Here is a 14,675-nt window from a genome sequence, read left to right on the forward strand (position 1 = left end):
GATACTCTCTCACCCCAACTCTCATTTGCCCTCTTTTTCACCTCTTGCACCTTTCTCTTGACCTCCTGTCTCTTTCTTTTATACATCTCCCACTCAATTATAGTTATAGTGATGGGTGATTTGAATGCAAAGGTGAGTAATGAGGCAGTTGAGGGAATAATTGGTATACATGGGGTGTTCAGTGTTGTAAATGGAAATGGTGAAGAGCTTGTAGATTTATGTGCTGAAAAAGGACTGGTGATTGGGAATACCTGGTTTAAAAAGCGAGATATACATAAGTATACATATGTAAGTAGGAGAGATGGCCAGAGAGCGTCATTGGATTACGTGTTAATTGACAGGCGCGCGAAAGAGAGACTTTTGGATGTTAATGTGCTGAGAGGTGCAACTGGAGGGATGTCTGATCATTAGCTTGTGGAGGTTAAGGTGAAGATTTGTATGGGTTTTCAGAAAAGAAAAGTGAATGTTGGGGTGAAGAGGGTGGTGAGAGTATGTGAGCTTGGGAAGGAGACTTGTGTGAGGAAGTACCAGGAGAGACTGAGTACATAATGGAAAAAGGTGAGAACAATGGAAGTAAGGGGAGTGGGGGAGGAATGGGATGTATTTAGGGAATCAGTGATGGATTGCGCAAAAGATGCTTGTGGCATGAGAAGAGTGGGAGGTGGGTTGATTAGAAAGGGTAGTGAGTGGTGGGATGAAGAAGTAAGATTATTAGTGAAAGAGAAGAGAGAGGCATTTGGACGATTTTTGCAGGGAAAAAATGCAATTAAGTGGGAGATATATATATATATATATATATATATATATATATATATATATATATATATATATATATATATATATATATATATATATATATATATCTTTCTTTTCTTTCTTTCAAACTATTCGCCATTTCCCGTGTTAGCGAGGTAGCGTTGAGAACAGAGGACTGGACCTTTAAGGGAATATCCTCACCTGGCCCCCTTCTCTGTTCCTTCTTTTGGAAAATTAAAAAAAATGAGAGGGGAGGATTTCCAGATATATATATCCCTGGGGATAGGGGAGAAAGAATACTTCCCACATATTCCCTGTGTGTCGTAAAAGGGGAGGGAGCAGGGGGGCTGGAAATCCTCCCAAAACTCTTTAAAGTTACTTCCCTTACCACCCCATCCATAAACAAATTAAACAACCATGGGGACATCACACTCCCCTACTGGGGACTGACCTTCACTGGGAACCAATCACTCTCCTCTCTTCCTACTCATACACATGCCTTACAACCTTAATAAAAAAACTTTTCAATGCTTCTAGCAGCTTACCTCCCAAACCATATACTCCTAAGACCTTCCACAAAGCATCTCTATCAACTCTATCATATATATTCTCTAGATCCATAAATGCTATAAACAAATCCATCTGTTTTCTAAGTATTTCTCACACACACCTTTCAAAGCAAACACCTGATCCACATATCCTCTACCACTTCTGAGACCACACTGCTCCTCCCTAATCTGATGCTCTGTACATGCCTTCACCCTCTCAATCAATACCCTCCCATACAATTTCCCAGGAATACTCATCAAACTTATGCCTCTGTAGTTTGAACACTCACCTTTATCCCATTTGCCCTCGTACAATGGCACTATACATGCATTCTGCCAATCCTCAGGCATTTCACCATGATCCATACACAATTGAATATCCTTATCAACCAATTAACAACACAGTCATCCCCTTTCTTAATAAATTCAACTGCAATACTATCCAAACCCACCACCTCACCAGATTTCACTTTCTGCAAAGCTTTCACCACCTCTTCTCTCTTAACCAAATCATTCTCCCTGCCCCTCTTGTTTCGCATACCACCCCGAATAAAACACCCTACACCTGCCACTCTATCATGAAACACATTCAACAAACCTTCAAAATACTCAGTCCATCTCCTTCTCACTTCATCACTACCTGTTATCACTTTCCCCCTTGCCCCCTCCAGCAATGTTTCCATTTTTTCTCTTGTTTTATGCATAATATTTACCTCCTTCCAAAACATCTTTTTATTCTCCTTAAAGTTTAATGATGCTCTTATACCCCAACTCTCATTCGCCCTCTTTTTCAATCCTTGCACCCTCCTCTTGACCTCTTGCCACTTTCTTTTATACATCTTCCAGTAATTTGCTCTCCTTCCTTGTAAGTATCTTCCAAATACCTCTCTTTTCTCTTTCACTAAAAACTTTAATTCTTCATTCCCCTACTCACTACCCTTTCTAATCTGCCCACCACCCACCTTCCTCATGCCACATACATCTTTTGCATGTCATCACTGCTTCCCTATATACATTCCATTCCTCACCCACTTCCCTAATGTCATTTGCTCTCACCTTATGCCATTCTACACTCAATCTCTCCTGATACTCCCTCACATTCTCCCCTAACATTTTCTCTTCTTTTTTGAAAACCTCTACAAATCTTCATCTTTGCCTCCACAAGATAGTGATCCTACATCCCACCAGTTGCTCCTCCCAGTACATTAACATTCTAAAGCCTCTCTTTTATACACCTATCAACTAACAAGTAATCTAACAATGCCCTTGGACCATCTCTTCTACTAACATGCATACTTATGAATATCCCCCTTTTTAAACCAGGTATTCCCAATCACCAGTCTTTTTTCAACACACAAATCCACAAACTCTTTACCATTTCTATTCAGAACACAGAATATCCCATGTACACCAATTATACCCTCAACTGCCACATTACTCTCCTTTGCATTTAAATCACCCATCACTAATACCCAGTCTTGTGCACCAAAGTCACTGACACACTCACTCAGCTGCTCCCAAATGCATATCTATATTTTCATCATCAAAATTCATTACTTTATATTGTGTGCACTAAGCCTATTTGCCATTCCTCTTTATCACAGAATCAATCTTTCTCCTTCTAAGTGCAATAATCTGAAATTAAGTTTCTTACATCTTGAGTTGGAAATAAGAGATGTAAATTTTTTTCTTTTTCACTATCACTGAATAACACACTGGCAGTGCTTCAGTAGTACTATAATTGGAATTGCTTTTGGAGTTAGCATACAGTGTGTGACAATTGTCAAAAGCAATGCCATAGCAAGACATTTGAGCAATAGTATTCAGCATGTTATTAGGCTCAAAGCAAAAATATATACAAAATTATTTCTTAAAGGGAAGTAAGGAAAAAAGCAAATCAAAAGGTCACCTTCTGCTAAGCCAAGAGAGCACTCCTTCATCATTGTATACAAGTTACATAAAATTGCCAAATAAAAATCAAACTTGAACATCAAAGGATGATTCCTGCAACATTAGTACAGATAAATCTCAAAAAAGTTTGAAATATAACCTTTTGCCCTCGTTTGAAGGATCCCATGCTTTTACTGAATAAAGGCATGTCTGCTTGGCATGCCGAAATATTAAAAAGGCTCAGGTACCCAGAGACAACCATAGTGGAAAGAAACAAGATGCTCCCCCTCCCTCCAGGCCCATACTGTAAACAAATGAGATTATGTGGTTCAAATGATGAAAACAGCTATCTATATTTATCAGGGGACCATGGACAGTGATTTTGAACATAATATCAGAGAAAGGCTCAACCTTCAAGGACAGCAAGTTACAGAGATCACATGCTGGGGTCAGTGGTATACACATTAATCAAATGGCAGCAATACATAAAGATTTCAAGGCCTTAGTGCATATCAAGGTTTAGATGTCTAAATGGGTGTGTTCAAACGCTTTGAGTTATTTAACCCTTCCACAACAGATCTGGCGACAGTATCCATCTGCATGTATTCAATAAAAATAAATCTATCTATATCTCTGACATCTGTCCCCTTTGGGAACTCCCTTAAGGCGGAGGCTAAGGCAAAAGAGTCTCCATAAATGACTGACTAAGAGAATATACTCAGAGAGCATCACTAATACCTTTGTGTTGACCTAGTCCACTGCTGTGTGCGAGGCAGCAGAGGGTTTGGTTGACATATCTGATAGCTCCTAATAAATGAGAATATGGTGGTCTGTTTGTCTTGAATGTGCTTCATCACTCTACTCTTATTTCATACATTGACAAGTCTATGGTGAAATGACATAAACATTGTTAGAAATGTTACATCACACATAAAAAGAGTGTGAGGAGGAAGACTGGCTAACATGTGGGGAGGATACTGGAAGTTTTTCCGTTTTCTTTCTCTTGAACTTGGTTTCAAACTCTGCTCGTTTCCCACACAGGCACAGCATTGGTGTTGAATAACATGAATATACATAGGCATATTACAATACACACACCAAAAATCAGTGTAGAGGAAGGATGGCCTACATGTGTAGGGAGGATTTGTTTCTTTCTCATGTCCTTGGTTTCATAATCTATTCTTGGGAGAGGCAGGACATGATTAAGTTATCAAAATGCCACCTTTTGATGAAAAGGAACTCAAGATTTTAGGTAATGTACTGAACAAACAAGGAATCACTATATGAGATGATAAAGTGAAAGCTGTAACAAGTTTTCCAATTCATAAAACAACAAATGACGTGCGGTCTTTCATGGGTCTTGCAGGATTTTATAGAGCTTCATTGGTAAATTTGTAAAGAAAGCTATGCCATGAACAAATATGCAGAAGCAGGATAGGAAGTTTGGATGGAATCAACCATATCACCAAGTGGATTTATGTCAAGTACAGAATTATACATTATCCTAAATTACCATAAAAGTATTAATGTGAACCTTTACTAATTTCCTCATCTTCAATGAAACAGGTAACAAGAACTTTGTAAGAATAAGTCTTCCCAAAGAACTTAAAAAATTTTCATATACTATAAAACTCACTTACCATGAAAGTCCATGTGACATATCATATGCAGCTTGAAGACATTAGTCATCTTCCAATTTTCCATAAAATTTAATATACATTATATCAACTTACAGTGTGACTAGGTGTACGATGGACAGCTGTGGTTCTCCTAGGCAAATGGGATGATTCTGTAGGTCCAGGAGTGCGTGGCCGGGAAGATGAGGGACCTGACACTCTGGCTGGGGTGTGGGCATGTGGCCGACCTGGATCTGGCCGTGATAACGAACGGGTAAAGGTTGCACCACGTGTGAAGCCTCCTACAGGAGTTGTTCGTTTATTACTAGAGTGAGTGTCTTCTTCTGTTGAAGTATCAGTTCCCTGTAAAGACACTGCAAATGTACTCTTTCTGCTGAACCCTCTCAATTGAGAGGGTTCAGCAGATGGCAACAAAGATACTATCTGAATTGAAGCAGAGCTACAGTGAAAGACTGGGGCCCATAAATTTGCCCATTATGGAAAACAGGAGAGTAAGGGATGACATGATCACAGCCCTCATGTTTTTAAGTCAGTTTGACGACATCACCAATGAATGTTTCTTTGTAAGGTGCAATAGCAGAGGAACCACAAGTCACTAGAGAAGCAAATTAAGTAGTTTATTGCAAAGGATGTGAAAAAGTCCTATACTTTTTAATATAAAGGCAAAGGATGATCAGAATAAAGTTGGTGATGATATTGTGAAAGCTGGAAGAATATAAAAATTCAATATGTTAAAATGTAAAGAAAGCTCCAGAGTGAGAGGGCTGGCAATGAGTAGCAGGGACTACTACAATTGAATAAAAATGTAAACTTGGGACCTCTGTGGTGTTGTGGTCAGCATTCCTGACCATGACACATTCATGGGCCATCCTGAAGTTTCAACAGTCTTGGAGACTTTGGCCGTTGCCACTTCATTCAGGGAGTTGGAGGAAATGGGTATCAGAGAGATAGACAGAGAGAAAGAGATCTAAAGACCAAAGATCAAGACAACCACAACTCTAAAACAAAAATACCTGGAATATCAATATCAACTCTAAAAGTTGTGTGTTTGAATGGAGATGGATTAGTAAAAATAACAATAAGGTGGAGTTAAGAGATCACAGAGGGTAAACAAATTCAATTACTGTGAGCTGAGAAAAAAGAAAAAGCACAAGTTTTAGCCCACCTGTCTAGGTCTTCGAGGACGTTCTGCTACAGTTCGAGCAGACTGTGATCTCTGTATAGCTGCCTGCCTTGCCTGAGCCCGCAGAGTAGAGGCTCGTGTTGGCGGTGGAGTTTGGGTGCGAGGACGGGAAAGACTAGCTGGCGGAGTCTGGCAGCGGGTGGGATCTTGACCTGATGCAGGTGGCCGCCTTACACTTGTTCTCTGAGAAGTTGGAACAGCTGTGGCACTTGCACTACGCATCAATCTGTGGTCACCAGCTCGACCAGGGGTGCCACTGCCATCACTGCTACTGCCTCTTAATCTCTGTAAGTACATCTCATGAAGAATCGGAAAAAGAACTTTGACAAAAAAATGTGCAAAATTGGTTTAGTCCTATGTTAGAAAGAACCAACTCTAAAAATTCTAACATCCTCTTGCTGACAGAACAAAAAAAGGTTTTGAAAGTGTGTGGCAAAATACTTGCATAACAGTGTTGTGGACAAGTGGAACAAGCTAAGTGAAGAATGGAATGTGCAGAATTTTCAAAAGACCACATGGTAGAAAAGAAAGTTTCAGTGATGAGGCTTCAGTAGGAATAACAATATATTTAAAAGGCCAAGGGCAGAAAAGCTTGAATACCTAAATATGTTTGCAGACATTGGTAAGCTGACGAAAAAAGTAATGAACACTATAAATTATGAAAATCTATTCACAGATTTCATCAAGCTTAATTACTGGTAAGATGCATGACTAATTAATTTCAATCTAAATAAATGTAGAGATGAATCGGGGAATTTTTTCTTTTTTACATAAATGTTGGAGGCTCCAGTCACGGACAAAAGTTCACATCACGGCCAGGCCTCAAGTGAACTACAGAGGTTAGTGAAAGAAAAGTTATTTATAAATTTTTGAGGAACTGAAAAGCCTATATTTCAAAATGTCCTATGTCATAATTACAGGGAAAGTCATGATAGGGTAAAGAGTTCTGAGCTTCAACCAACACCACACCAGACCATGATTATCCCTTTGCTGAAAGTTAACTGAAGGAGTCTACCTACAGGAATAACATTCTAAACATAAAAGCCACACTGTAATCTGAAAACCGTACTCAGGCTGTGCAGGAGATAAGCTATCTTTAAAAAGGCCAGGGATGATGAGAAGTTATGATAGATATTCACCATGTATATCATACCCATATTAGGGCAAAATCATGGAGATGATGTAAAGAATACACATGTGTGATAGATACTGTCTCTGAACTAAGGAAGCTGACCTATTAGGAGAGGAGAGCAATGGAACTCCTAAACAAACAGTCACAAGAAGACATGGTAACAACCCATGAAATCTTTAACGTATTAAGCACAGTTGATGCATGACAGTTCTCTAAAATGAGGAAGAACCACTCACTAAGTACACATCAATAGGAAACTAAAGAAGTTAAAAAACTTTGGTATGAAAAATGAAAATACTGAAATGACAGAATAACATGGGCTTTACATAATTCCCTCATTATACAAACAAATAACTACATATACAGAGAGAGTATACAATGACTGTATTACTGAAACTAAGCTTCAATATGATCTCTGTACTTACCCTACTGGAAGAAGAGAGCCTTGGTCTTGGGACACTGGGACGTGAGAATTCAACGACCACTAAAGCAGCATCCTTAATCCTCCGTTGTGTGCCAGGAGAAAGCATGGGCCACTTGCGACACACTGCTACTCGGTTGGCATTGTGAATCATGAATTTCTCTACCTGATTCAGCAAGGTCTCCAGAAAGTTTAAGAAGGTCTGCAAGGATAGACAGTCACTAATATCTGTCTAAAGTTTATATATTTGCCTTGTATATTGAATGGCAAAATCTTCTTTAGAATTTTAATATTTTCTAATACCAACAAGGATTACTACTTAATTTTCTTTAATTTCACTAAGATTATCTGTTTATTTTACCAACAAAAAACAAGGAAATACCTCAGAGACTTCAGGTAGTCCATCCTCTTGGCTCTGTTCAAGAAACTTAGCCAGCTGAATGTGTGAGAGAACAGCTTGGTCAGGACGTATCAACTCACATGCCACACGCATTGTGTCTTGTAAACTGTCTATGCTCCAACCACTATCACGCCCCAAGGCAATAAACCTGAGAAACATTTTTAAATTCAGATGTATTTCACTAAATACAAGTAACACCATGTATATCTACAGTATTACTCAGCATGAAAAACTCAAAACAAAATATCAGATGCACAACAAAATATAAAACCAATTCCTTTATGATCTTCAATCTCTCAACAAACCTTTCAGAAACCAACACTCCACTCATGTTGGCAGCAATGAAACTGGTTGCTGCCTCTAGTAACTGAGCTGCAGAATCAAATACAGGCTGAGCCCATCGTACCATTGGTAAGGATGACAGTACCCTTTCACATCCCAGAGCAGTGTCTATCACGTTGCTCACACTCTGTAATCAAAACAAATTGCTTGAAGTATTACTTCACAATACATCCCTTATCAGTCAATAGCTAGTGATCACGTCGTGTGTGGATAAGTGATACACATGCAATAATTTTGAGATTTCAACTTCAACTGACATATGGTTAGTGTAATTTCTGAGCATATAAACATGAAAGTATGAAAATCCATGACTTCCAAAGAAGTCCTACTCCTGATTCCAAAATGATCAACAGTCAGATATGTTTTTTGTTGTTTTTTTTGCATGAAACCAAACACAAGAGTTTGATATGGAAGGAATGCATGGAATCACACATGAGTCTAATATGGAAGGAGTGCATGGGGCCATTTCTACAAAGGGGTGGTCACAGATGGAAATAGATTGGGATGAATGAATATATATACATAAACATGGGAATCAGCATCAGGGTCTTCTACAGGTGGAAAAGTATATAAAAAATAGAAACTAATGCATGTATGTTCCAACCCACAAAAAAAACATAAAAACAGCAAGAATCAGTGTAAACATCTACCTAAAGTTCGATGTTGACTTACCATATCGTCTAGTAGCTGTTTAAGGCATCGGTCCTGCACCTCTGGAGGAAGGGCAGCATAGTTTCTAGTTGGCAGCACAACAACAAAGTGTTTGGCTACCCAGCGTAGACAACGGTGATAGAGTTCATCAAGACAATAGGCACCAGCAATGGGTAACACATCCAACACTCCTTCGAGACACCCTGAACACGGCTACAGATGGAAAAAACATATATATATATATATATATATATATTTCTTTCTTTTTCTTTCAAACTATTTGCCATTTCCCGCATTAGCGAGGTAGCGTTAAGAACAGAGGACTGGGCCTTTGAGGGAATAATCCTCACCTGGACCTCTTCTCTGTACCTTCTTTTGGAAAATTAAAAAAAAAAACGAGAGGGGAGGATTTCCAGCGCCCCGCTCCCTCCCCTTTTAGTCGCCTTCTACGACACGCAGGGAATACATGGGAAGTATTCTTTCTACCCTATCCCCAGGGATAGGGTAGAAATATATATATATATATATATATATATATATATATATATATATATATATATATATATATATATATATATATATATATATTTATTATAATGTCACTGTCTCCCGCATTAGCGAGGTAGCGCAAGGAAACAGACAAAAGAATGGCCCAACTCACCCACATACACATGTATATACATACACGTCCATACACGCACATATATATTCATAGGAATACATATATATACATTATTTATTTATTTTATTTTGCTTTGTCGCTATCTCCCGCGCCTGCGAGGTAGCGCAAGAGACGAAAGAAATGGCCCAACCCACCCCCACACACATGCACACATACACACGTCCACACACACAAACATACACACCCACACATCCCAACGTACACACATATACACACACACAGACACACACATATACACACATGCACACAATTCACACTGTCTGCCCCTACTCACCCCCATCGCCACCCCGCCACACACACACAGAATAACATCCACCTCCCTCCTCATGTGCACGAGGCAGCGCCAGGAAAAGACAACAAAGGCCCCATTCGCTCACACTCAGTCTCCAGCTGTCATGTAATAATGCCTGAAACCACAGCTCCAGCTCCCTTTCCACATCCAGGCCCCACAGAACTTTCCATGGTTTACCCCAGACGCTTTACATGCCCTGGTTCAATCCATTGACAGCACGTCAACACCGGTATACCACATCATTCCAATTCACTCTATTCCTTGCCCGCCTTTCACCCTCCTGCATGTTCAGGCCCCGATCACACAAAATCTTTTTCACTCCATCTTTCCACCTCCAATTTGGTCTCCCATTTCTCCTCGTTCCCTCCACCTGCGACACATATATCCTCTTGGTCAATCTTTCCTCACTCATTCTCTCCATGTGCCCAAACCATTTCAAAACACCCTCTTCTGCTCTCTCAACCACGCTCTTTTTATTTCCACACATCTCTCTTACCCTTACATTACTTACTCGATCAAACCACCTCACACCACATACTGTCCTCAAACATCTCATTTCCAGCACATCCACCCTCCTGCGCACAACTCTATCCATAGCCCATGCCTCGCAACCATACAACATTGTTGGAACCACTATTCCTTCAAACATAACCATTTTTGCTTTCCAAGATAATGTTCTTGACTTCCACACATTCTTCAAGGCTCCCAAGATTTTCGCCCCCTCCCCCACTCTATGATTTACTTCCGCTTCCATGGTTCCATCTGCTGCCAGATCCACTCCCAGATATCTAAAACACTTTACTTCCTCCAGTTTTTCTCCATTCAAACTTACCTCCGAATTGACTTGACCCTCAACCCTACTGTACCTAATAACCTTGCTCTTATTCACATTTACTCTTAACTTTCTTCTTTCACACACTTTACCAAATGCAGTCACCAGCTTCTGCAGTTTCTCACATGAATCAGCCACCAGCACTGTATCATCAGCGAACAACAACTGACTCACTTCCCAAGCTCTCTCATCCACAACAGACTGCATACTTGCCCCTCTTTCCAAAACTCTTGCATTCACCTCCCTAACAACCCCATCCATAAACAAATTAAACAACCATGGAGACATCACACACCCCTGCCACAAATCTACATTCACTGAGAACCAATCACTTTCCTCTATTCCTACACGTACACATGCCTTACATCCTCGATAAAAACTTTTCACTGCTTCTAACAACTTACCTCCCACACCATATATTCTTAATACCTTCCACAGAGCATCTCTATCAACTCTATCATATGCCTTCTCCAGGTCCATAAATGCTACATACAAATCCATTTGTTTTTCTAAGTATTTCTCACATACATTCTTCAAAGCAAACACCTGATCCACACATCCTCTACCACTTCTGAAACCACACTGCTCTTCCCCAATCTGATGCTCTGTACATGCCCTCACCCTCTCAATCAATACCCTACCATATAATTTACCAGGAATACTCAACAAACTTATACCTCTGTAATTTGAGCACTCACTTTTATCCCCTTTGCCTTTGTACAATGGCACTATGCAAGCATTCTGCCAATCCTCAGGCACCTCACCATGAGTCATACATACATTAAATAACCTTACCAACCAATCAACAATACAGTCACCCCCTTTTTTAATAAATTCCACTGCAATACCATCCAAACCCGCTGCCTTGCCGGCTTTCATCTTCCGCAAAGCTTTTACTACCCCTTCCTTGTTTACCAAATCATTTTCCCTAACCCTCTCACTTTGCAAGCCACCTCGACCAAAACACCCTATATCTGCCACTCTATCATCAAACACATTCAACAAATCTTCAAAATACTCACTCCATCTCCTTCTCACATCACCACTACTTGTTAGCACCTCCCCATTAGCCCCCTTCACTGAAGTTCCCGAGGTAGCGCAAGGAAACAGACAAAAGAATGGCCCAACCCACCCAAATACACATGTATATACATACACGTCCACACACAAATATACATACCTATACATCTCAACATATACATATATATATACACACACACAGACATATACATATATACACATGTACATAATTCATAGTCTGCCCTTATTCATTCCCGTTGCCAACCTGCCGCACATGAAATAATAACCCCCTACACCTGCATGTGCGCGAGGTAGCGCTAGGGACAACAAAGGCCACATTTGTTCACACTCAGTCTCTAGCTTTCATGTATAATGCACCAAAACCACAGCTCCCTTTCTACATCCAGGCCCCACAAAACTTTCCATGGTTTACCCCAGATGCTTCACATGCCCTGGTTCAATCCCTGGTTCAATCCACTGACAGCATGTCGACCCCGGTATACCACATCATTCCAATTCACTCTATTCCTTGCACACCTTTCACCCTCGTGCATGTTCGAGCCCCGATCAATCAAAATCTTTTTCACTCCATCTTTCCACCTCCAATTTGGTCTCCCACTTCTCCTCGTTCCCTCCACATCTGACACATATATCCTCTTTGTCAATCTTTCCTCACTCATTCTCTCCATGTGACCAAACCACTTCAAAACACCCTCTTCTGCTCTCACAATATACGTACATATATTCTTTTTTTAAATACTATTCACCATTTCCCACATTAGTGAGCTGGCATTAAGAACATAGGACTATGTTTTGAGGGAATATCCTCCCTTGGCCCCCTTCTCTGTTCTTTCTTTTAAAAAATTAAAACGAGAGGGGAGAATTTTCAGCCCCCCGCTCCCTTCCCTTTTAGTCGCCTTCTATGACACACAGGGAATACAAGGGAAGTATTCTTTCTCCCCTATCCCTAGGGATATATATATATATATATATATGTGTGTGTACGTGTAGGAAGAGAGGAAAGTGATTGGTTCTCAGTGAATGTAGGTTTGCGGCAGGGGTGTGTGATGTCTCCATGGTTGTTTAATTTGTTTATGGATGGGGTTGTTAGGGAGGTGAATGCAAGAGTTTTGGAAAGAGGGGCAAGTATGAAGTCTGTTGTGGATGAGAGAGCTTGGGAAGTGAGTCAGTTGTTGTTCGCTGATGATACAGCGCTGGTGGCTGATTCATGTGAGAAACTGCAGAAGCTGGTGACTGCGTTTGGTAAAGTGTGTGAAAGAAGAAAGTTAAGAGTAAATGTGAATAAGAGCAAGGTTTATTAGGTACAGTAGGGTTGAGGGTCAAGTAAATTGGGAGGTAAGTTTGAATGGAGAAAAACTGGAGGAAGTAAAGTGTTTTAGATATCTGGGAGTGGATCTGGCAGCGGATGGAACCATGGAAGCAGAAGTGGATCATAGGGTGGGGGAGGGGGCGAAAATCCTGGGAGCCTTGAAGAATGTGTAGAAGTCGAGAACATTACCTTGGAAAGCAAAAATGGTTATGTTTGAAGGAATAGTGGTTCCAACAATTTTGTATGGTTGCGAGGTGTGGGCTATGGATAGAGTTGTGCTCAGGAGGGTGGATGTGCTGGATATGAGATGTTTGAGGACAATGTGTGGTGTGAGGTGGTTTGATCGAGTAAGTAACGTAAGGGTAAGAGAGATGTGTGGAAATAAAAAGAGTGTGGTCGAGAGAGCAGAAGAGGGTGTTTTGAAATGGTTTGGGCACATGGAGAGAATGAGTGAGGAAAGATTGACAAAGAGGATATATGTGTCGGAGGTGGAGGGAACGAGGAGAAGAGGGAGACCAAATTGGAGGTGGAAAGATGGAGTGAAAAAGATTTTGTGTGATCGGGGCCTGAACATGCAGGAGGGTGAAAGGAGGGCAAGGAATAGAGTGAATTGGAGCGATGTGGTATACCGGGGTTGACGTGCTGTCAGTGGATTGAATCAAGGCATGTGAAGCATCTGGGGTAAACCATGGAAAGCTGTGCAGGTATGTATATTTGTGTGTGTGGACGTATGTATATACATGTGTATGGGGGTGGGTTGGGCCATTTCTTTCGTCTGTTTCCTTGCGCTACCTCGCAAACGCGGGAGACAGCGGCAAAAAAAAAAAAAATAATGATGGTAATAATGATAATAATAGTATTAATAATAATAGTAATAATAATAATTTTTTTTTTTTTTTTTTTTTTTTTTTATACTTTGTCGCTGTCTCCCGCGTTTGCGAGGTAGCGCAAGGAAACAGACGAAAGAAATGGCCCAACCCCCCCCCCATACACATGTACATACACACGTCCACACACGCAAATATACATACCTACACAGCTTTCCATGGTTTACCCCAGACGCTTCACATGCCTTGATTCAATCCACTGACAGCACGTCAACCCCTGTATACCACATCGCTCCAATTCACTCTATTCCTTGCCCTCCTTTCACCCTCCTGCATGTTCAGGCCCCGATCACACAAAATCTTTTTCACTCCATCTTTCCACCTCCAATTTGGTCTCCCTCTTCTCCTCGTTCCCTCCACCTCCGACACATATATCCTCTTGGTCAATCTTTCCTCACTCATTCTCTCCATGTGCCCAAACCATTTCAAAACACCCTCTTCTGCTCTCTCAACCACGCTCTTTTTATTTCCACACATCTCTCTTACCCTTACGTTACTTACTCGATCAAACCACCTCACACCACACATTTTCCTCAAACATCTCATTTCCAGCACATCCATCCTCCTGCGCACATCTCTATCCATAGCCCACGCCTCGCAACCATACAACATTGTTGGTACCACTATTCCTTCAAACATACCCATTTTTGCTTTCCGAGATAATGTTCTCGA

General features: G+C 40.7%; 1 protein-coding gene across 4 annotated transcripts in view; it reads right to left on the minus strand.

The window, feature by feature from the left end:
* The window catches only part of LOC139764328 (uncharacterized), a 67,765-nt gene that overhangs the window by 16,865 nt on the left and 36,225 nt on the right, over positions 1 to 14,675 (minus strand). For all 4 annotated transcript variants that reach the window (XM_071690843.1, XM_071690842.1, XM_071690841.1 and 1 more), the window contains exons 9-14: positions 8,982 to 9,173; positions 8,273 to 8,436; positions 7,950 to 8,115; positions 7,572 to 7,769; positions 5,997 to 6,299; positions 4,928 to 5,173 (exon numbers count right to left, since the gene is read on the minus strand). In XM_071690843.1, the coding sequence (XP_071546944.1) occupies positions 4,928 to 5,173; positions 5,997 to 6,299; positions 7,572 to 7,769; positions 7,950 to 8,115; positions 8,273 to 8,436; positions 8,982 to 9,173 (1,269 nt within the window). The remainder of the gene's footprint in view (positions 1 to 4,927; positions 5,174 to 5,996; positions 6,300 to 7,571; positions 7,770 to 7,949; positions 8,116 to 8,272; positions 8,437 to 8,981; positions 9,174 to 14,675) is intronic.

The sequence above is a fragment of the Panulirus ornatus genome, chromosome 49 (assembly GCF_036320965.1).
Source record: "Panulirus ornatus isolate Po-2019 chromosome 49, ASM3632096v1, whole genome shotgun sequence".
NCBI classification, from domain to species: Eukaryota; Metazoa; Arthropoda; class Malacostraca; order Decapoda; family Palinuridae; genus Panulirus; species Panulirus ornatus.